This window comes from Talpa europaea (assembly GCF_964194135.1).
Source record: "Talpa europaea genome assembly, chromosome: 13".
Classification (NCBI taxonomy): Eukaryota; Metazoa; Chordata; class Mammalia; order Eulipotyphla; family Talpidae; genus Talpa; species Talpa europaea.
The window spans coordinates 23,527,537-23,552,930 of record NC_140080.1 but is presented as its reverse complement, the minus strand read 5'-3'; the positions used below and the strand labels follow the sequence as shown (position 1 = coordinate 23,552,930).

Here is a 25,394-nt window from a genome sequence, read left to right as displayed (position 1 = left end):
CAGAAAGATCATTCCTGTTTGGAATGTTGAGAAACATGTTGCTGCGACCCAGCTTGCAGATTCAGGCCTAGAGATTTTTCCCAGAAGCAGGAGCATCTGGACAGAGATGCTGTTGGTTGGTTCCCATATGCTGGCCTGATACAGTGATTCTGATGAGAACAGATTTTCTGAGCTGAAAATTGTACTGTTTTTAATGGATGGCACAGTGTTACTCATACATTAACCACCATTACAATGGCTTTAAAAACTGGAGGACTTTAGGGCCTCCCCTGGTGGCGCAGCAGTTGAGCGCTGGGCAGCGCTGCCTGCAGCCTCTGCAGTGCTGGTTCGATCCCCAGCCACCCGGTGATGGCGCGACAGACCTCTCCTGCTGCGCCCGCTGCTCCCCTCAGCAGTGTATTTCGTCACTCTGCCTGTTCTGTTCCCAGCTCTGGCTCTGGTGAATTCTCTCACTCTCCTGCGCTTCTGAGTGTACCCAGTGCTTGTATGAATAAATAAATAAATAAATAAATAAATAAATCTTTAAAAAAAACAAAACAAAACTGGAGGACTTTAAAAATATGCAGAGCTCTATTCTACACCCAGAATTTCTGATTCAGGAGGTATGAGATAAGGTCCCAAGATTTGCATTTCTAAAAAGTTCCAGGTGACTCTCGCTTCTGGTCCAAAGGTCATACTTTGTAAACTTCTTGTACTACTTTTCTAGTGTAAATCACTCATTGGAGTCTGACTAGCTTAAAGAGAGAGAGAGCTTCTTTAAGATTATTGGAATTGTTGGATTATTTCTAAAATGAACAAAACTCAGATTCAGAAATAGACAGTAACTAGAACAGTTCTATTCGTGGCAGCACAAAATCTTTTGTGACATGCCTGGGTATCACCGAGAGAAAATAATGGTCCCAGCAGTTTTCTCCTCTCTTACTTACCTGAATTAATATTCACAGTCCCTAGAAAAAGAGTCCTGCTGGCTGAGGGCACATGTTTACTCTCTAGTGAGTAGTTGATAAATACTTGGAATTTTTTATAGACCCTCCAAGGCCACACACAAATGGAAAGATGCCATGGAAGAGGCATATATATTCAGCAATAATGCTGAATTTAAAGGGAAACCAAGCATATAAAAGAGAGTGTACTGTTGCCGAAGGTGTGTCAGTAGATGCATAGACAGTCCAGAGATAGCCACCACACCACATCCTCTATCCTAGTAGGAAAAGAGCAACTAGCAGGGGGCCTGGAATTTGAGGGAAGGAGAGTTTGCATTTGATCTAACTTGAGGTCTATTGCAGATTTTTAACTTAGAAAGTAAAATGGCAAATGATAGCTCCTTTAGAGAAGGAAAGGAATAAGTTAAACTCTTTGGGACAACACTGCCAAGGGTACCCATGCCGGTGCCTTCCATGCCCTATGTTTCTCACTGTGAAATTTGGGAACATTGCTTCTTGGTATAAGCATGTCCTCAGGAACTGTAGATCAGGAGCTTCTGATTTCAAAGACATACTCCTCTATCCTAAGCTGAGTTCATTTGAATGGTTCTTCTGGATATTTTTAGCTTTTTCAAACATACAGGTCAGTATAAAGAATAACACAACACTTAACCACCTACCACCAGTTACCCAGATTTCTCTTTTTGAAATAATCTCATCAGAATAGACCTCCTTACTCTGGTCAGGTCTTGGAGATAGCTAGAACAAGAAATGGGATGGCCTTTGGGATGCCGGTGACGGGGAGGAAGGAAAGACTATTAGTTCTACAGTGACAGTGGATGGACAGGACTGAACACTTATCTCTCCCAAATACTAAAAATAGGCAAGCAATGCATTCAACAATTCGAAAGGCATTAATTTGTAAAGGATTTCTCCTTAACATACCTAGTCCTGACTCAAATTGCCCTAACATGAACAATTATCTTTAAGTCATTGTAAACATTCACTTCAAATATTTGTTTCATCCCATGTTGGTCTCTAAGCAGATAAATAATCATGTGGGAGGGAGTGATAAAAATGCCCAGGGCATGTTGCCCTGTGGGTGGCTCCCTGTGGGTACCTTGTGGGAAGGGCAACCCTCTGCAATCCTTTACAAGTATAGGTTGTGACTAGGCAAAGGAAAGTTAATGGGATGAGATTTTAATCTTCAAAAATATTAACAGTGACAACTCACTTTGAAATGTTAAGGCTTGCATCTTCTCTCCATTTTATATCTCTCAATTCAATTATACAACAATATGATTCAACTATTGGGTTCTAGACAAGTGAATGCTGAATAAAAGCAAGTCAAGATCCTAAGTTGTTAATTTTCATAGTAAGGCCACAGTTTTCTTGAGATATTATTCTTACTTATTCTGAAATAGGTGTTTCCCAAAATGTGTTTTCTTTACTTGCTGTTTTTTTTTTCATTTTCTGTTTTAGAAGATCATCTTTTGTCACTTCAGTGTTACACCCTGAAAATATATCAATTCCAGAGAAAGTAATGCCTTAGGTAATGGGCATTTTTAAGTAATAAAATTTAAGAAAATAATTTTTCCAGAGATGTGAAGTGGGTTCCTATAAATGCTAAAATAGCTATTTTTTAAATTTAACCATTGTAATAATAGATTTCAGTCAAATCTGTTCAAGGCATTGAGCCAGACACTATGGGAGGAATAAAGATAAACAGATTTGCTCCCTGTTCTCCAGGAGCTCACAGTCTTGGGAACAAAATAGGCCACATCCAATAATTCCATCGTGGGTTATAATGTAACAGGTGACACAAGAAAAGAGGTACAGAGAAGTGCTCTGGAAGTACCAAAGAAGGAGAGAGTAACTCTGGCTTGATGCTAAGGAAAACTGGGGATGAACAAACCTCATGAAGAATGGGGGAAACCTGGCAAACATGATGGGGGAGGTGGGCAGCAGGTATTCCAGGTGGAAAGAAACTAGGAGAAATGCCCTCAGGGCAGGAAATGCATGAACATACTTGAGGGTTACAGATGTGTGATGGAGAAGGGCAAGAAAAGTGATCAGTCCCTCATTTTCAGTGTGATAAATGCCATTTCAGGAGGAGGTTGGACTTTATTCTGAGATAATGGGAGACCATTGTCTTACTCTAGGCCTTGGAATGGGGAAAATGACATGACATGAGAAAGATCCAATTCAATCTGGCAGAAAGTACTAAGTAGTTGCGATGTACCCAGCCCTGTGTTTGGTGTGGTGGATACAGAGACACATTGTTGGTGCTGCCTTCAATAACCTTTGAGTCTAGTACAGAACAGATGTATGTATAGAAAATGTCAATAAAGACTAGTATTTTCAGCTAACATAGAGGTATATACAGCAGGCTATGAGAGCCCTAAAATGTAATCTGGGGACTTAAACAGAAGATGATCCCTGATAAGAATTTTACAAGTAGAGTAACAGTTATGTGGATAGAGAGGAAAGGTTAGAATAGTCCACACTGGGACCTTCTCGGTGGTGCAGCGGGTTGAGCGCCGTGCTGTGAAGCTGTCTGCAGCCTCTGCAGCGCCAGTTCGATCCCGGCCGGTGGCGAGAATGCCACATGGCACAGCAGACCTCTCCTGTCTCAATCCCCTCAGCAGTGTCTTTGGTCCATCTGCCTGTTCTGCTCCCTGCTCTGTCTCTGGTGAATCCTCTCACCCTCCCGCGCCTCTGACCTGTGCCACAGTTCTTGTATAAATAAATAAAAAAATCTTAAAAAAAAAAAAAGAATAGTCCACTCTGAGAGAATACAGCAAGCCAAGTCACAGAGCATCAGCTAATACTGGCTGTGTGAAGACGGGCAGTAGTGCCATTTTACTAGCCCATTCACTGTGCGGTAGAGAGAAGGGAATGAGCAAGAGCAAGATGAAGGGTAGGGATGGTCCTTCAGAAGCCCTATTTGCACAGAGGCAGGGAAACGAGGAGGCTACTACAGTCATCAAATCTCTTGGGAGGCACTGCCCAAACAAAAATTCCAAACTGTGCACATGACTCTCAGACACTTAAGTGGATTAGAGAACATACTGTCCAACAACTCCTATTAATATTGTGTTATTTACTAACCTTAACTGTCTCCAGAACTCCCAACAGCCTTTTACTCTCCTACCCTGAAACAGCCCTTTTGCCATCAACAGGGTTCCTTCCTTAGCTGCTCCAGCCCCTTTCTCTTCTCTGCCAGTCCAGTAGATTTCATTTTCCCTCTGAATCATATCCTTTGGCTCCATTTGATTGTCTATCCTTTCTCTCCTCTTCAGCAGCATTTGATGGTGTTAGAGCAATGGGCTACATTGTGATTTGGGGGGCAGAGCAGGTAGGGGCAGTGGGAGGCTCTGAATTCTCATGTATTAATTTTGGGCCAGTAACAATAATTAATATGAAAGGAGATTAAAAGAGTTAGGTAAGTGGTAGTGTAATAGAAGACACAAAAGTAAGATTATTTGTAAAACATAGGCAGAGCCTGACAACCAAGTTAGTGGAGGCTGAAGGCAGACAGAAGTAGGAGTTTAAAACTGCCTTATAGTTTGGATCTAGCATAAATAACAGTTCTTTATTCAGAGTTACATATCTAAGAGATGGAATAGAAGGTGGGAAATTTGACTTTAATATGCTGAGTCTGAGGTGTCAGCAAAATATTCAGGTCATGTTTAGTCAGCTAGTGCTTTAATTTGATGCAGCATGCCAGCAGTCTCCAGACCCATGTGTTTAAAACACCATTTGTGATTAAATACCTTTGGAAAATGATATACTATGGTCCTTCCTTAGAGATTTTGTATACAGTAATGAGTCTATTTAACTTAACCTTATTTCCAACACCCACTCACTTTTTATTTTTTTCAAAATGCCTATTAACATCATTTGGAATGTTTTTTACAGGGATGATATTTTAAGAAATGGTCTTTGCAGGACTAAGGAGTTGTAATTGGGGGATGATTAAACTAGAAAGAACTCAGTGGGGATGGAGGAGGTTTTTTATTTGCATGGAATTGAGAGTTGAAGCTTTATGAACTGATGGAATCACTCAGAGTCAATAGAGTAAAGGAGATTGGCCATAAAACCTTTATAAACATAATACCTCAAGTGGCATGTAGAAAAACATAATTGGGAAAAGCAACAAATTGGGATGGTGAAAGCATGGGTTTCAGAATTGACATGTGTAACAGGTCTTCCAATCTCTAACACTCAGTTTTTTTTTTTTTTGTCAGAAAAAAGATGACTGTCACATAATTTACTTTCAATATGCAGCATAAGTTTCATTATATCATTTTCATTTATAAGTATTTTAGATGAGTTAAATAAAAACAGTGATGATTATATTACATTGCTATACTAAAATCTGAAAACTGACCAATTGTATAGAAGAAACCTCAGTTTCTGCTATCAATGCCTTAATACAAGGGAGCAGTCCTAGTTCAGACAAGCTTTGGACAGAACAGCATGGTACAGGATTAGAATCCACAGAAGCCAGGCAATGGGAGAAGACGCACAGGAATTTCCCTAAGGCACCCGTGATGATATTTTTTCATCTCTTTTGCACAATGAAATGTTGGAAGCTAATATCAGAACTTAGTGAACAATCTGCTGTCCTTAAAAAATTTCTGCGCTAAAATCCCTCATGGCATATGGTTGTAGGTATCAATCTGGCATGAAGAGACATCCTCTGACAATAGTCATTATCTGGCACCCTTAGGGGGAGGCCAGGGGAGAGGCATCTGTGACAGAATACTGTGCTAATGAGACATACTTTTGTCTAAATATGTCACAGTATCACAAATGCAGGTCTTAGTCATTTTCAGTACTGGTCAACTGAGCATGTAAGGCCAAAAGAATAAAATTCTGAATTTAGAGTTAAGAGCTTTGCTTAGTACCACAGTCAATTAGCTTTTCTCTTCCCCAGCACAAAAATGAGGCAATTACCAAGATTTTATCCAGATTAGCTCATTTCAAACTGGGTGATGATCACCAGAATTTATTATTTGGTAGTCTTTTTACAGGTTGTGTGGCCTGTAGGCCTCTCAACATCTGTCTGAGGAGTTTAGTTACTAAGATTGGCCATTTAACATGACTGGCCAGTGTTCTTAATCAAGAAGTCATTCTATAGCAGTCAGGATGGAGGCAATAACTAAAAGCATGGTGTGCAATTCTTTGAGGAAATGCTTAAGGCATTAATCAGGGTTGTTCAGATCCTTGGGAAGAGACAGTGACGGATTTGAGTGTTTTATTATTGTAAATACACAAGTTATTGAAGCAGAACATGCTCATTAGTTGTCCTCTGAGCACAAACAGGGTAAAGTATAAATAAAATTTACCCTAGAATTTCATAGGATCTCTGTCAGGGGAGTATTTGCAGCAGAAAAAGGACTGTTCTGTATCTGATTGGCTTATATGGTCACTTGCTAAAATCACAAGACTGGAGCAGAAAAACAAATGTGAAGCAGTGCTGTTTAAAGTAGAATACAAAGACTGGCAGCATCAATATGCTTTGACTACGGCTTCTCCTAAATGTGCAAATTCTCAGGACTCACCGTAGAGAAACAGGAAACAGATCCAGGAAATTTGTCTCAAAAAGTTTTCCAGACAATTCTGGAAATATTACTTTCTAAGAAGTATAGCTCTAGGATGATATTCAATGTGCCTATACTTTCCATTTCATTCACACACTACTATAGCCTGACTGTCTTGTCTTTCTACCCTTAATTCTTCCATTGTCATACTCTTATGGTACCTGATTAGCCCATCTGATTATTTATATGAGCTCAATTTTGCAATTTTTATTATCAACATAAATCAGAATTCTATTTATGGAAAAGCAATAAAAATACTGATTTGATTTGCAGCAGAAAGACCATAGTTAAAAACATCTCAAATTTTTCTGTTTATATCCAGAATAACAGTGATATAAACAAGGGATGGGAAAAGGAAGAAAACACTTACATGAGCTGTAAGTTGCTCCTGGGAAGCTTTCACTTCAGCCTGTAATTTTTCAATGCACTGAAAAGGAGAAAAGTTTAAAAACAAAGTACATAACTCTCCCGTTTATATATTCAAAGTATTCCAGATATAAATATGTACCAGTTCTCAAATCTTATGAATGGAAGCTTTATCTCAGCTGGATATTTTGAAAATCATCATTGAAGAAATCATTACTTCCATCCCTAGTTCTCTTTCATTCTATGGAAGAGCCCAAGACAAAACACATGAATATACTAAGATTTAAGAAGTGATTAGGAAAAATAATGGTTGCATGTTCTGCTATATAGGTAATGCTAATCTACCTGATATCATGTATGCATATATAAGCAGCCAAATGGGTTTGTATCTGCATGTGGAATATATGTTTTATGTAAAAGTCTCTCTCTCTCTTTCTCTCTTTCTCTATGTATATACATATGTATTTTCTTAAATATAAGTTTATATAATGACAAATAAAAATGTCCAGAGATTCTTAGCTTTTTGTAAAATAATTGATTAAAAGCATATGCCAAATTTTACGATACTCTTGTTTTACTACTCAAACTATTTTTTGATTAAGTTCAACCTTAAAAACTAAAAAAAATTTGTACAGTGAATACCACTTACAAATACAATGTTCAGCTAATGTGGTTCAAAAAGATACATATCGAACAAATTTTTAAAATATTAACAAAACTAAATTTTTATATGTGCATATTCATGGGGGGAATAAAGGTACCTTGGAGCAAATACAAATGATATTAATTATCATCTTGAACTTAAATATGAACTTCCAACCCAGACAAAAATGATTTTGCAGAACTGTCAAGTTATCTCAGTTTAGGTACCTTTGGAAATATAGATTATTTTTCTTCTACATACATACCTGTTTTTTTTTCAAGATTTATTTATGCATACAAGAACTGGGGTACAAGCTAGAGGTGCAGGGAGGTGAGAGGATTCACCAGAGACAGAGTGGGGAACAGAATAGGCAGACTGACTGAAATACACTGCTGAGGGGAGCAGCGGGTGAGACAGGAAAGGTCTGCTGTGCCATGTGGGTATCTTCCTGGCTGGGGATGGAACTCATGCTGCAGTGGCTGCAGATAGCTTCATAGTGCTGCGCTCAACCCCTTTTGCCACCAGGGAGGTCCCATACCTGGTCTTTTGCAAGAACCATTTCTTCATATGGTTCTTTGCTGTCTTCCTTAGGGTGCATAGCGTCTAGTTTTTCCTCCAGCCAGGAAACTTGCTCAAGCAATTTTGATTTTGTTCCTTCAGAAACTGCAAGCTAAAGACATTTTTTTTGGTAAGGGTATATAAGGACAGTGATTTAAAAAAGAAAAACAAAACAACTTCTTTTAAAGGTGCAACTAATTGTCTTCTACCAATATCTCTTCTATTTGAAAAAGTTATTGCAACACTCCTAATAGATGACAAATGATATAGAGATAAGGAAACAGTGCTGATGTTCCTTTTTAATAAGTAAGATCTTTCTGTACAAAAGATGAGACTACGGGCGCGCAGACCTCTCCTGCCGCCCGCTGCTCCCCTCAGCAGTGTACTTCGGTCTTTCTGCCTGCTCTGCTCCCTGCTCTGGCTCTGGTGAATTCCCTTACCCTCCCGCACTTCTGACTGTACCCAGTGCTTGTATAAATAAATAAATAAATAAATAAATCTTTTAAAAAATGAGACTACATAGTTACAATAAGCAGAGATAGCTAGTGCAGCATTGTGTCTCTAGCAGCTAGTGTGACACTACCAGCTAGTGTCAACATTCTACTTTATTGTATTTCAAGATTACATTTTATCTTACAGCTGAATCTGAAATGTGTAATGTGGTTTACATATGGTTCTTGAAACTTAACTCTGGGGGAATGAAAGCCTTCCAGAAAATGTAGGAGTAAGGGTAGGAGTTCTGACTCCCTTGAATGCTCACTTTATAAACAGCAGAGTGCTTGGAACTAAAGGAAAATGCAGCTTTTCAAGTGAAAATCTAATAGAAGACATCTACCCTAAAACTAAACTGTAACCAAAAAAATGTCTGGATATTGTTTACTGTTTGCAGATCCTTCTTGAGGAAAGTGAGTTTGATAGTCCCTTTGCAATTTCTTAGAAATCCTAGCCTAACTTTCCCTTTCATTCATTTAGTTTATTGTGCCTTGTCTCTATTGCTCTGTAACAATTCTGAAAGAGTCCCCAGAAAGGGATATACAACCTTGTATTCATTCTGTCCCTTAGTGTATCTTTTGAGGCATGGATTATCTCTAAATATACATTTGTATTACCAAAGTACTATTGTGAAGCTGACTTTCTCCCTTAGAAAAGCACAGCAAGATTATAAGATAACTTGCCAAATAGGGAAGCCTGAGGAGGTCAGTATACCATAGAAATAACATGGGCACATCATGTACACTGGAATCCACTCATCCATCCATCCATCCATCCATAATTGCTTAGTAGACACTTCCAGATCCATGATGTTATGTGCTGGGGATTACAAAAGTGCAATGAGAGCCAGAAAAAATATGTATGTCATGAACTATTGGCTATGACTTTCAACCTGTCATGCTCTTTGTGGGCACTAACACTCTTAATTCTTGGGTGCATGGTGTTTTGGAAATATCATTTGACTTCTCCGAACACTTATATTTTCTTACACAATATAACATAATGGTTAAACAGATTTTGGGTCAGACACTTTAAGTAAAATTATTGGTTTTGCTATTTTTTACCTATGTGATTTGGAGAAGTTGCTCAGTCTCTCTAGACTCAATTTTCTTATCTGTCAATAAGGAGAGGGATGAAAATAATAGTACTTATGTCGGATTTATTTGGAGGATTATTTAAGTTTATACAAGAAAACAGAAAAATGACTGGAGCATAGCATGCACTCATTAACTATTATTATTATTTCTTCTACCTCCTCTAGATTTCAGTAAGCATTCACATGTTTTTTTTTTTAAGATTTATTTATTTTTATATAAGAGCTAAATATTTATTTATTTTTATTTATTTTATATAAGAGCTACAGGCCAGAGGTGCAGGAGGGTGAGAGAATTCACCAGAGACAGAGTGGGGAACAGAACAGGCAGATTGATTGAAATATTCTGCTGAGGGGAGCATCAGGCAAGACAGGAGAGGTCTGCCGCGCCATGTCGGCATCTCCTTGGCTGGCCAGGAATCGAACCTGTGCTGCAGAGGCTGCAGACAGCTTCATAGCGCTGCACTCAACCTGCTGCACCACTGGGAAGGCCCTCACATTTTTTTTTTAAATCAAAATACTTATCATATTATAAAACAAAATATCTCAAGATATGTGGCCTCTATGAGACAGTTATTCAAAACTCAAATTGTAGTTGGTTTGCTCACTTCTTACAACCACTGTAATCTTAAAGAAAATACCTCTTAAATCTGAGATTATTTTTCTTTCAAATATGATCTTTCTTAATCTTGTACTTGTTCCTCTATTCTGCCTGAACCTGTACTCCAATCTCTATTTAGTTGTCTTTCTTTTAAGCTTACCATCTGTTTTTTCAGGTCTTTATCCATTCACTCAACTGAGTGAATATTCATTTATTTACTCATTTGTTAAAAAAAGTGTATCAGACACTTATTATATGCAAGACTTTGGATATTTAAAAAATGAAAGTGATATTGCTCATATTTAAAAAAAACTGACATTTTATGCCCCATAAGGCAATTAAAAACTTATTACATAACATGAAAGTACTATAGGTAAATAATAACTGTTTTTATTGCTGTTATTATGATTTACTAGGTACTACTATATACCTAACCTAAGGCAATTTACATAACTTTTTGTTTTAATATTTATTTCAGTTTATTTTCACATGAGGAATTTGGTAAATTTGCATAACTTGTGCAAGGACATAGTAAATAAATGTTGGGATGCAAGTTTTCAATAGTGGACATTGGTTGTAATTGCCTTAATACAATTTGTTTCCAGTTATAGAAGTAGGGTTTGATGATCATGACAATCAGAGTCTGACTTTTCTCTGGCAAGTTATTATCTGAGCTGATGTGACCTAATTTAGACCATTCACACTGCACAGGAGGAACTTTGATGATGTGGAGAAGTTCTCTATTTCACCCACCACATGAATGCTACTGTAGAAATAACAAATATCAGACATACCAGTCTGCTTACTTTTTATGTTGAAATCAACACCGTCTTTTTCCTTTTCTATTCTAAGAAGTGTCTGTCTGAATATCTCTCTAACTCAGATATGTTTAGCTCAGGTTAATTAGTTTAACTCTAAGAAACCTTGACTTCAAGTCAGGTGGTCTTTGGCCATTGACACTATAATCTTGGTATCCATAATTAGGTTTTACTATGATACCATGCAACCTTTTTTCTGGGTAAGTCTCCAGTCATATGTATTTATGCTAGATTATAAATTCTCAAGAAAGATGAATAGGGAATTCTGTCAAAAAATAACAAAACACAATCAAACTGGCCAGGAACAATCTTTGCTAGGTTCATTCCATTTATTAACTTTTTGAACTCGTAAGTCTTAACTCTCAAGTGTATAATCTTATCACAAAAGCAAGCTAAAAGGATCTTATTTACTCTTCATGTAGATATATTGGGACAAGAACTAATAATTTACTCTTGAATTCCATATAATAGCAAAATTCTTTTTTTAAACAATAGTTATGCACTTTATTCTTTATTTTTAAAGACTTATTTATTTATTTATTTATTTATTTATTTATTTATTTATACAAGAACAGGGTACAGGCCAGAAGCACGGGAGGGTGAGAGGATTCACCAGAGACAGAGCGGGGAGCAGAACAGGCAGACGGACCAAAAGCACTGCTGAGGGGAGCAGCAGGCGAGACAGGAGAGGTCTGCCACGTCATGTGGATATCTCCCTGGCCAGCTGGGAATTGAACCCATACTGCAGAGGCTGCGGACAGCTCCACAGCACTGTGCTCAACCCGCTGCGCCACTGGGGAGGCCCTGTAATGGCAAAAACCTTTATTGGCATAAACTGTTTCCTCAGTCCCTTTGAGCATGATCTATCAACTAAACCTACAATCCAAAAGGAAAAAAGAGAAAAGAGATTAGAAGAAAATGAAAATTGTATGTCTGAGTTTGCTATATTATTTTTTCTTTTACTTAAGCACTACCTAAAAGATTGTGTACCACTGCTGAGTCACAAAATGTTAGTTACAATTTTGAATTCATTCTTTTTTTAATGGGAGTTGTAGGATTTTTCCAAATCTAAGTTTTAATTCAGCAAACTTGTAAGAATGCTGCTTAAATTAAAATTCAAATTATGGATTCAGAAACAAGGGATCAAAGTAAGGAAAAGGAAGTCCAAGTTAGCAGCTGCAAGATACCACAATTGAATTTAAAAACTCTGGGGACCTTAGGCACTGCTTCCTTTTTATAGTTTTATTTTTCTTTTCTTTTTTCCTTTCCTAGTAAGAACTGCTTGATCTTACAGTGTAACTGTTATGAAAGAGCACAGAAGCAAAACTCAGTCCAACTTAGTATCAGGTGTCTACTTAACAAAAGGAAAGTAGAAATGCATCTGTTCTTTAAATGATCAATTTATATGTATCCTAACTAACCACCTTTGCTGGAATACATGGTTTAAATGATGCTGGGAGGGTAATGTTCCAACTTTCACTTCTTTTGAAGAGCATGTCTCCATTTCCTTTGCCCTTGGTCCTAACAAATTTGGTGGGAAGAGATGATTTTAAAAAAATCATGAATGACATTCATCTTAAGGGTTATGTAAGACAAAGAGATGACTTTATATATTATACATCTGAGGTCTTAATACACTCAATTAGAGTGTAAATACACTCAATTTTTAATATTTATTCCAATATGCAATAAAAGACCATCATAAAGGCATTGCAATATGGTTAAAAGTCAAAGAAAGATAAACTGCTTCCATTGTACAGTTTACTGATGCAATCAAGAAAGGGTAGTGATATATTTTAGAATCATATTCATAATTATAGTTAAAACAAGTTGATTGAACTTCACAGAAGATACCAGAATAGGAAGCTTCCAGAATTTCTCCCTTCACTTAAATTAAGCTATGGAGCTGGCAACTGACAGAACCAAACATTTCAGAACTCAAGTTCAGTAGAATACCTGTGACATCCAGGAAGGATTTGATGGAGAGAGAGAGTGGAATTCAAGGAAATCTTTGCTAGTCAATGGCTAATTGCAAAGATAATGGAACAGGGACTCTAAATGACCAGACAAGAGAAGAAACACAGTCTTTGCAAAATCGTTTTAGAAAAGTAACTAAACAAATATATAACTGTAGCCCCCCCCCCCAAACCAACAACAATTATTCTTGGGTGATGCAGATGGGGGAGGGGTCTGATTTCCAGAGTTGCCATATTACAATATTCAAAATGTCTAGTTGTTAATAAAAACTGAAAACTTCACAAAATGTGCTATGCCCATTTATGGAAAAAAAAAGAGAGAAATTTGCTTAAAAACATCCCTGTGGAAACCTTATGGACTTACTAGACAGATGATTCTACTATCTTAAATTTGCTCAACAAATTGAAGGGAATCGTGGTCAATAAGTAAAGAAAATCACAAGAACGATCCATGAGCAGGTCGGGAACATGTCTAAAGGGATAAAATGGTAAGAAGAAACCAAGCAGAAATTCTGGAGTTGAAAAGCGAACAAGTTCAAATGGAAAATTCATTGGAAGAGTTCAGTAGCAGATATAAGTAGGATTAAAGAATTAGCAAACTTAAAGATAACTGAATTACCCAGTTTGAGGAGCAAAAAGATAAAAGATAAAAGAAATGAGCAGATTCTAAGAGAACTATGTGGAATGTTATGAAGCAGACTAACATATACATTTTAAGAGCGAATAACCAAAAACATGTTTACACCCTTATTCTCATTCTGAGTCTCAGATTCTCAGAATTCTCTCTTTGCCATCATTGACTCCTCTCTCTTTCTCTCCCTCCCTCCTTCCTTCCTTCTCCCCACTCTCTCTTCACTCCTCTCTTTCTGGCTTCTCCTTCCCTCTCTACCTCGACCCCTTTCCAGGAAAAAAAAAAAAATCCTAATGGCTAGGAAAAAGACTGCCCAGCTTCCCTTTTACCCTGCCCAACCTTCCCCCCTTTCTCCTCATCACTCTTCACTTGTCTTGCTTAACCAGATCCTATTAAAGTTACCTATGATCCTTATTTTACCCAATGCAATGAATAAATATCTAGTGCTCTTATTCAACCTTCTAGTAAAATATTATACCTTTGAGTACTCCATGTCTCTGTTTCGAGGACTTGTTTCTCTTTCTGATTCTCAGCAAGAGAATTGGCTGGACTTCTTTTCCAATCCCATAAACAATGAAAACTGAGGCTTCATCCTGGGCTCTCCTCTCTCCCTTTCTACACTTATTCTCTAACTAATCCCACTAGGTGACATAGTTGAAATATTAGTCATTTGTTGATGACACTCATCTGTTTTTACATATACTAACACTTAGCTTCAGACTAGCTGCAACAACCTACTTAGTATTGTCAATTGATTATATACTAGACATCTAAAACTTCATGCATTCAAAACAAACTTCATCTTCTATTCCTTCCCAATAAATGGAACTATCCACCTATATGTTTAAACCATGGGTGCATTTAAAACTTTCCTTCCCCTCATCATCTTACCTAATCCATCATGGAAGATAATTAAAACCACCCATTAAGTAATGTGAATTTTCATGTTTATTTATCTCCTCTCATTTTCTATACTCCTAGATCTTCTCCTCTGCAACCCACACACACATACACAGCAATTAATATTGCAGGATAGGTTTCTAGTGTCACTCAAAAACCACTCAAAAACAAATGGAGTCTTGCCAAACTTGCATAGTTCATGCTACAGAAAAAGGAGTGGCTAAATTTTAAAACAAAGGCTTTCTTTGTGCTAATTCCTTCACAAGCTAACTTGGGCTTGTAGTGCAAACTACGAAATTCCTTAGTCCATAACTAATAGTAACAAACACTTAAAAAAGTTATCTATGCTACCTGTGCAATGGGCAGGAACCCCTGTGTCTGAAGATATATTTAGTTCATGAAAGTGGTTTGGTCTCATTTCAATTACAGCTATAAACAAACAACTAATTTCTTGTTCTACCTCCATCCTAGACAGAAAATAGATTTTATATTTATTAATATTTTTGCCTTTGGCAGGTTATTTTCAGGCATTTCTAGACTCATGTACATCTTAAAATAGACTTCCAAGAACCTATAATTCAGAAGTACACTTGCTCCATGAATTAGCCTGCTACGGCTACTGAAAAGTGTATTACAAACTGGGTGGCCTAAACAACAGAAATATATTGTCTCACAGTTCCAGAGGCTTTAAGTCTGAAATCAGCAAGACTGGTTTCTTCTAAGGGCCATGAAGAGCAGTCTCTTCTATGCCTTTTCCCTAGCATGTGGTGATGTGCTGGCAACTTTGGCATTCGTAGATTATAGAAGAGTTACCGTGGTCTACATTTATCTTCACATGACATTCTCCCTGTATGTCTGTACCCAAATGTCTATATTTTTAAAAATTGAGATAACACCATATTACAATACTGTGTATGATTCAGAGGTATAGGATCACACCTCATCAGATGTATGTTTACACACCATATTGCTATCAAGGACTCCAGAGTCCTCCACAAAAGTCCATTGAGCCTCCTTCCCCTTTTATTCTTCACCTTCCCCCGCCTCCTTTTGTAGCCTCAATTTTGCAGTCAGATTTCTAGGGTTTAGCCGGTATTGGTGGTTCAGTGATAGAATTCTCGCCTGCCACGCGGGAGGCCTGGGTTCGATTCCTGGCCAATGCAGATTTCTAGGGTTTGTTTTATGTTTCATTTTGCCTGATCCATTGTTTTGCTTCCGTATATTCTATATACAAGTGAAATCATCCAGTATCTGTCCTTTTCCTTCTGGCTTATTTTCCTTAACATATCCTCTCCAGTTCCACTTATATGGTGGCAAATGGCAAGAGTTCTTTCTTTTACAGCTGAGTAATATTCCATTGTGTATCTATACCACACCTTCTTAAGCCATTCTTCTGTCATTGGCACTTAGGTTGTTTCCATAACTTGGCTATTGTATTGTTTTGCATTCTTTGGATAGATACCTAGAAGTAGAATTGCTGGATCATGTGGTAGATCTATTTTTAATGTTTTGAGAAAATTCTGTGCTGTTTTCTATGGGGACTGGACGAGGCTACATTCCCAACAATGGTATACAAGTGTTCCTTTTCTCCACATCCTCACCATTTTTTTTCTGATCTTTTCAGTATGTGCCATTCTCACAGGTGTAAGATGGTATCTCATTGTGGTTTTGGTTTGTATTTCCCTGATAATGTGATGAGTAACTGTATGTCTTCTTTGGGGAAGTGTCTATTTATCTCTCCTGACCATTTTTTGGTTGTGTGGTTTTGTTTTTTGTCTTGAGTTTTTTTTCGCTTGTTTGGTCTTTTTTAGTTGTTTGAGTTCTTTATAGATCTTGGATATTGGTCCCTTGTCATATGTACGATATGCAAATATTTTCAGTAGAATAGCTTTTTTTATATAATGGTAGTCTCTTTCACTGTGCGGAAGTTGTTTAGTTTGGTATAGTCCCATTTGTTTATATTTGCTTTTGTTCCTCTTGCTGTTGGAATCAATCTGTGAAGTCAGTGTTGTGTAGTGTTTTGCCAATGTTGCCTCCTCCTTTAGACAATTCTGGGAAAGGACTACTCTGCCTGGGTGTGCTGTGAATTTAAAATGCTTGTCACAATCAGAAATGTAGTGTCAGCATAGAGCTGTTTGGATGGCTGGAGTTGTGAAAAAAGGCTTAAAAGTTGAAGACAGGCAGTAGGGAGGAAAGAGTTCAGTGAGGGGGTAAGACACAGGGTTTCCAGGGGACCTTTGGTGCAAAAACAGTGAGGAAAGGGCTAGGCTGAAAGAGAAGAACCTAGGGCCTCCCTGGTGGCACAGGGGTTAAGTCTCAGCACTATGAAGTTATTGGCAGCCACTGCAGCATGAGTAGAATCCCAATCCCTGGCCAGGGAACTGACCCACATAGTGCAGCAGACCTTTCCGGTCTCGTCCGCTGCTTCCCTCAGCAGTGTATTTCAGTCAATTTGCCTGTTCTGTTCCCCACTCTATCTCTGGTGAATCCTTTCACCCCCCACACACCTCTGGCCTATACCCCAATTCTTGTATGCATAAATAAATAAATCAAAAAAAATGAATCTCACAGTGGAGATGACTTTTTTCCAGTCATGGTTTTGTAGAAGTATGAATTGGGAACATCTTCATTGCATTATTTTCTGCTATTAATTAAGGATGTTTCTATCAATGGTGGGAGGACTAGTTGTCTTTGTTTGCTAGCAACTAAGGGACTACTTTTCTTTTGAGATGCTGCTTAGCACTTATAGTTATGTATTTAATCGGTTTAAAAGTAACAATGAACTTAGTATATGCTAATAAATGTATTTGAATTAAAAATAACTCTCATCCCAAACAAAAAGAAAGCTTAGTAAGGAGAGTAGCAGTGTTTTACATTTTTTGAAAATTTCCTTTACGTCTGGATTAATAGAGTACAGCTGGATTTTCATATCTGCTCTGTGTTCATCTCTCATGTAGCATCTGGAAAACCTCTCTGTCTACTTGTGGAAAAAAAAAAAAGGCCTATAACCTGTTAGTACTATTGTGTGAGTAGTTTTGACTTTAAAGTTCCCCTGAAGGGTGTCAGAGACTGCCTGTTACTATGATCTATTCAATAATGCCAAGAGACTAACATTTATACAATTCCAAATTTAAACATGAAACTATTCCTGAAGAATAATAAATAAGATCTTCATGCACAAAACACATGGTCAATAGAAATGTTCTTCTCGAAGCCCTGGGGACTCAAAATGGGAAGAAAAAAGACCTAATTCTAAGAAACAGGTTAAGGGTCTGATGTAATATCAAAGGGCTGCAACATCTAGGCCAAAATGAGGAAATTCAAATTACAAAACTTTCAGAAGAATTCAGAAAATACATGGGAAAATTCAGCCTGCATGGAGCTTCCCATAGGAAATGAACACAATTAACGACTCCACTATTAATGATTCCAGTATAAGATGGGGTAATCGTGGATCAGTAATGTGAAGCTTGGGTTCAGTCTTGAATATTACTTTTCCATTTAATTAATTATCAAATCCAACTCATAAATATTTCTTGACTCTGTCTTCACTACTGATTTAAACATTTGTCATTCTAAACTCGATTTTTGCAAGAGCTTACACACTAATATCCCTATCTTCTCTCAACTTTGTCCTATCTTCTCTCAACTTTGTCCTCTTTAGTACCCTCTGCGTTTTCTCTCTCAAATATAAGTCTGAACACATCCTCTTCCATGCTTTAATGGCTCTCCATTGCTTCTAGATCAATTCCAGTTGTTATATGGAAAGAGCATTAACTCTGACACACTAGTGAATGAAGCCTAACTTGATTTGAGACCCCAGTGGAGTCACTGTTGGAACTTCTTACATTGGCTTGTGGTGCAGTGGGAAGATAACAGACAAAATAGATTACAATTGGTGGGAGTGGAGAAATGGGAGAGGAATTATGATTGCTTCTAGAAAGGATATTTAACTCAAATTTCTAAGAGAAAGAAAAGTATATTGGAGGAAGTAGCATCTAATTGAAGATCTGAAGGAAGTTTGTTGAGATTTGTTGCATAATGGGAAAGGGAGTAAGAGAAGATGATGAGAGTAGAGCAGAGAAATTCTAGGCAGAAGTAGAGGGAAAGGATGTATTAATTTATGCTCAGTTCTAAGTAGTAAGGCCTCCTTTTGTTCTTGCCTAGATGAGGAAAATGAGAGAGAATATGGTACAATGCAAGAATTGAAAGTGAAGTAATAGTGATGTGCAGGGAGTAGGGAGTCGGGAGTCAGACCACAAATTGTATTGTAAGGTCTGCTAAAGAGTATAGATTGGTCCTAACCAAAAAAAAAAAAAGGGGAGGTTTTAATTTAGAATGTAGTTCAAGGAAAAATATGTAGAAGCTTTACTCCACAATTCCAAGTAGCCATTAAGGATCAAAATGAAAGTCAAGTCGGAAGAGGCTTCTGCAGTTCGTGGCCTGGACAAGGACAATGATGCCTTTGGGGAAGATAGAGAAAAGAAGACATATTCAAGTGCTATATGAGAGAATTATAAATAATATTTAGCATTTGATTGGATGTGTGGAATGAAGAAAAGTAAAGAACCAAAGAACCACAGATTTCTGATAGGAACCACAGGGTGACTGAGGGCACTTTCCCTGACTTAGGGGATGTGGGAAAAGGAATAGATATGGGGCAGAAAGATGACGAGGTGAATTTTGACAGGTAGAGCCTGAGCTGACTGCAAGAACCTTGGAGTTATTCAGTAGGCAGTTGGAAATTAGGCCTAGTGTCAGGAAAAACATCAAAAATAATGATGAAGAGTTTGTTCTCAGCTAATTGTATGCCCTAAAGCAGGTTGCCAAGAGAGAATGTATAAAAAAAGCAATCAAGAGGGTTGCAAGTCCACAAAAGAGCTTTCATCTTTTACAGACTGATTTCCAGGGCTGTTGGGAGAAATATATGCATTAACATACTGGAGAGCAGAGTGCTTCAGTCAGAATATGGACTCAATAAATAACTGTGAGTAAATAAATGAATAATTGAAGAAAAGTATATACCTAATTTACTAATTTATATGTAGACATTATGCAAAGTGAAAGTTAATTTACTGTCTCAGAGAAAATCTTACAATACAATTAAAAAAAAAAAAAAACAGGCTAAGCCCATACAAAGACACCTGCTCTTATCAGCAGAGCCATGACTCATAAGGGACAAGCCCTTTTGCTTTTTCTCAGACAAGAAAGTCACATTTATTAGCACCCGGTCAGCTATTTAAAACTGACCTCTGTTTGATCTTGACATTTACAAGCAAAAGGAAGTCTTTAGTTATATAAGAAGGCAGAAGTCCACACATCCAGCCTGTAACAACAACAGAAGCTCATTTGTCATTGTTCCTGACTCTCTTCAAAACAACACATTTCTTTACCAGCTTGTATTTTTTCCCTTACTTCTCTGAGACTCCCGATTGATGCCCAACAAGTCAATAACAGAGAGAATATTGACATCTGCTAGACAGGAGGGGGTGTGTGTGTGTGTGTGTGTGTGTGTGTGCATGCGTGTGTGTTTTAAGAGGGAACTCTTATGCTATAAACTCAACCAGAACCCCAGTTAACAAAATTGTTAACAAAAATTCCCAATAACTAGGCTTCATGCTGATGAGAATGCCATTCCAGGTCAAACAGACTATTTGTAATTTTATGGCATTAAAGTTGACTTCCAAATAGAATGGAAAACAAAAACTCATTCACAAAAACTCATGATTCCAGATTGGCATATCAAGCATAATTTCTGAGCATTTGCAGAAATGAATACTCCTACCAAGGGCACATTACTTATTTCAAATAAACTTGACATCAAGGGATCCACTGTTGGATTCAAACAATGGAAAATGAACCAGAACATTTTTGAGGCAATCTCAGATTGCACCAAATCATTTTTGGCCATTCACACACATATTCAACATCTGAAAATTTGCTGAAGTTCTATATTCCTTCTGTTCCCAAACTTAATGAAAATAAAGATTAAACATGAAGAGTCAAATAATGAGAGTTTGTTATAGAGTCTTAGGTAGAAAATGATGAATAAATGGTGCTGGGAAAACTGGGTCGCTACATGCAAAAGAATGAAGCTTGACCACTACCTCACACCATATACAAAAATCAACTCAAAATGGATTAAAGAACTAGACATAAGACCTGAAACCATAAAATACATAGAAGGAAATATAGGCGAAACACTATGGGATTTGCACATCAAAGACATCTTTACAGACACATCACCCAAAGCAGTGATAGTGAAGGCAAAGATAAACAGCTGGGACTACATCAAATTAAAGAGCTTCTGCACAGCAAAAGAGACAATAACAAAAACAAAGAGAAACCCCACCAACTGGGAGAACATTTTTGCACCCAACACTAATGATAAAGGACTGATCACAAAAATCTGCAAAGAGCTGATGAGACTCAACAACAACAAAGAAAATAATCCAGTCAAAAAATGGGCAGAAGAGCTAAAAAGAAACTTCTCTGAAGAGGAAATGCAAATGGCCAACAGGCATATGAAAAAATGTTCAACATCACTTGTCATCAGGGAAATGCAAATCAAAACTACCATGAGATACCATCTCACACCAGTGAGAATGGCACATATTAAAAAAACTAGCAACAACAAATGTTGGCGAGGGTGTGGAGAAAAAGGAACTCTTCTGCACTGTTGGTGGGAGTGCAAACTGGTCCAACCACTATGGAGAGCTGTGTGGAGATTTCTGGACCTACTAAACATAGAGCTTCCATAGGATCCAGCAATTCCACTCCTAGGTCTTTTCCCAAAGGACACAGAAACATCAATTCCAAAGAGCACCTGCACACCTATGTTTATAGCAGCACTGTTTACAATAGCTAAGCTTTGGAAACAACCCAAATGCCCAAAAATAGATGACTGGATCAAGAAGATGTGGTACATATATACCATGGAATATTACTCAGCATTCAAAAAAGATAAACACATGCAATTTGCAGCAACATGGATGGCGCTGGAAGGGATCATGCTCAGCGAAATAAGCCAAAAAGAAAAAGAAAAATACCGGATGGTCTCACTCATAGCAGGAATCTAGAAAACTTAAATAAGGGACCAGGAAAATGAATATAAGAAAGTGAAAATCAAAATCAACAAAAAACTATGAACCAGAGACACTTTTTGGGGAGTGGGGGGCGGGAGGGGAAGGATTGGGGTCAGAATGGGGCGTTTGCAATTGTATGGGGGAATATAAAAATAAAATTTATTATTTAAAAAAAAAGAAAATGATGAATAATTTTTGATTATTAGAAGCAAACATACTTGTCTTTTGTCTCACTCGTTTACTATGCTAAGTGTTAAAAGGAAAAGATCAATTAGAAGATACATTCAATTTCAGGTACTTTATAAATAAGAGAGATTCATTGTGGTTCTCACAAATGTAAGGTAAAGGACCCTGAAGACTGAATCTAAGTTCTAATTCAAGAATTTATGCTAGGGATTCCAACTAGCAGTGCTTACTGAAAGGCACAGTTATAGAGCAATAAAATAAAATTGAGAGCCTGTGGAATTATATACAATTGTTTTTGATGAAGCTGTCACAACCATTCAATGAGAAAAGGACTGTATCTTCCGTAAATGATGCTGAGAAAACTGGATATGAATATGTAAAAGAATATTGAGTTTAACAGGATAAACACTATCTGCAACAGTATGGTCAAGGGGTTGGTTGAACAAGACGGGAATTGCTGTTTCCCAATCTAATATCCATTCTTTCCTTCTTGTAAAAGAATTCCCATACTCTTGGAAATGGAAATGAAGCTCTATCATCCTGCCTAAATACCCACGTTTCTTAGCTCCCATGCAAATAGCATTGTTTAGGAATATATAAGAACTAAGTGAGTTTTTGAGAAAAACTTTTTTTTTAAAGATTTATTATTTATTTATTTACTTATACAAGCACCGGGTACAGTCAGAAGTGCGGGAGGGCGAGAGAATTCACCAGAGCCAGGGCAGGCAGAAGGACTGAAGTATATTGCTGAGGGGAGCAGCGGGTGGCAGGAGAGGTCTGCGCACCATGTGGGACCCTCCTCTGGTGCAGCCAGGGATCAAACCGGTGCTGCAGAGGCTGCGGGCAGCTTCACAACCCAGTGCTCAACTGCTGCGCCACCTGGGAGGCCGAGAAAAACTCTTAACAAATGTTGCTCGTGTGGCAGATTACCATGCCTATTTTTCTAAAATGTGAATAGAATGGCTGCAGCTGCAGGTACATCTTGGACCTTGGGGATGGAAGCCATGTTTGTCAATGGACAAAGAGGCAAAGCTCAGGTTCCCCCCAGGATGATGGAGCTGTCACTCCTGTTCCAGGCTGCCTATGTTCAGACTTACTTTATATGAATGAAAAATAAATGTCTTCTCTGTTCAGGCCCCTCTTACTGAGGTTTTCTTTGTTAGGCACCCAAGAATAATCCTAAACTGATTCAGTAAATTTCTGTGTACCTGAGATGCAGGGCAAGGGTAAAAAGGAACTAAGGCCTGAAGGTCTGGGTTAGCAGTAGAACTTAACTTTAGCTTAATCCAGGAACTTGTTAGAAAGGCAAATTCTTGACCTCCACCCCAGCTGTAGTAAATCTGAAACTCTGGAGCTAATCTCCAGCAATCTAACAAGCCCCTCGAGTTCTAATTTGGGACTCCATATAGGTTCTTCTTATTCAGTATTGCTTGAGTGGGAAACTTCTTTTAAGTGGCTTTGGTCTATATGCATATATTCTTAAGAATAGGAACTTTGAATTTTGAAAGCACTAGAGTGCTAACATCATTTTCCATCTATTAACTGCATGACCTTGGGCAGATGACTTGATGTTTTTTACTTTCATTGTCCTCATAGGTGTTATAATAATAGTGTTCCTCATAGGATTATTGTGTGGATCAGGTGAAATTATGTAATTGCAGGCAGAGTACCTGGAGCACTGGTAAGTGCTTAATAAATGTTAGTTGCTCCCCATACTATACATTTACAGTGCTTTGGAGAGGTCTCATAGCAGGCATGCATTCCTGTAGAATGCGATTTAGACATCACCCTACTACAACACCTTACATTCTTCCTCACCATTATTGTTTCTGTTGATTATTTATTTATTTATTTGTTTATTTATTTATTTATTTTACATCATTGTTCATTTTTAAACAATATTTGCTTCCCAACCCCCTCAAGTGTAGAATTTCCTTCCCCAAGGCACCCGTGCACCATCACTACAGTCCCCTGTGCTCCTCCTTGCCTCCTTCTGATCCCTCTCCCTCCTCCTCCCCTGCAGTTTCTGTTGATTTTTAAGAAGGGAGAGAACTTCAGGCAGGGATATCCCAGAGGGAAAAAGAAAGGGAATGGAATCTTTTTATATAACTTAACTGGTCAACTTTGCTGCACAGTAAGGGAGGATACAGAAAGGCCTAGTTTTATTTGGGGCTTTCTGAAGTGTCTGACAGGAAAATCATGCCAAATTGGCATATGAACTACTATTAAGAAGTAAGAAATAAATAAAACTATAATATTAATTGCTATTGAAATTTCTCTGCATTTTTGAATAGCATCAATAAACCTCTCTTTATCAAAGCAAAAGGGGCAAAATTTTTATGCTCCAAAAGAGGTGGCTCCTTGCTGTGCCTTGTCTATGTCTGGTTCCTACTCAAGAAAAGCACAGTTAGGTGGGGAAAAAGGTCAAGTTAGCCCCCAGATTTCCCATCTCCTAGTCCTTGCATCAAATCATGAAATCTCTTTTCTATCTAGAGATGCTGGCACTTAATATGTAACTAATATTTTGCTCTGGTACCCAGAAGAAGCCTGAAGCTAATTTTGACTACATAGTTATTAGTGCATATACCTCCTCAGTGATTCCCTTATCCCCAATATCCCAAAGAAACCCCTGAAATGACCAAATACCATTCCCATTCAACTCCAGACAGAGCAGAAAGAGACAGAGACCCAAGGGATGAAGCAGAAAGAAAAAGTAAGTTTAAGATACTAAAGTTTCTTTACTAAATCAAGAGCTAAGAAAGAGTAAAAGAGAAAGCTGGATGGTGAAAAAACCAAGCTAGGACAAGGGACCTGTGTGTGGAGGGGTTCCTGGTTGAGAAACTATGAGATTGCAAGTACTGTAGAAAAACTGCTGTGTTAGGACTTAGACCTCTTTCAAATATTCTGAGGGACACCAATAAAGAAATTTCTTATACACACACAGACACACACGCACATGTGCATGCGGGCCCATGACATGACTGAGGTAGCAAACAGTTCTGTAAGACCACTGACAGAAGTGAGAATCTTTTAAGAGCCAAATTCATTTATCTCATTTAATTCTCACAATAACCAGTAAAATCAGTGTGTTACCCCCTCTAGATAGGACAACTGTGACTCAGAGAAATTAAGTGAATTGCCCCAAGTCATAGAGCTAACAAGGAATGGAGCAGAAACAAGCCTGAACTCTGCTGGGTTGACTTCCAGAGGGAGGCAAGGATGGAAGGGAACCAGGATCCCTTAAAGAATGAGAGTCTGGCCCAATGCTGGGCTGAGTCGCAGGAGCTGGCCTACAGTGTCGCGCTAGAGTGGATGTCTCTGAATGTATGTGCCAAGATCTGGGTGATACTTTGTTAAAGCCTGTTTCAGCACAGAAGCTGCATGTATGACTTGTACAGCTCACCAGAACCCTTTTCGTTGTCCCTTCTGTATGCACTGGTGATAGAAGCCCGCACACAACAAAAATTGCTATTTATGAGTTTCTCCAGAAACCTTGAAAATCTTTTCCCTCCT

At 38.0% G+C, this 25,394-nt stretch overlaps 1 protein-coding gene across 1 annotated transcript in view; it reads right to left on the bottom strand.

Moving 5' to 3' along the window:
• Positions 1–25,394, bottom strand: part of CCDC192 (coiled-coil domain containing 192) — a gene marked incomplete at both ends in the record, with an annotated part of 195,302 nt that overhangs the window by 134,156 nt on the left and 35,752 nt on the right. The window contains 2 exons of the mRNA XM_084252504.1: positions 6,903–6,959; positions 8,080–8,211. Coding sequence (XP_084108630.1) covers positions 6,903–6,959; positions 8,080–8,211 — 189 coding nt within the window. The remainder of the gene's footprint in view (positions 1–6,902; positions 6,960–8,079; positions 8,212–25,394) is intronic.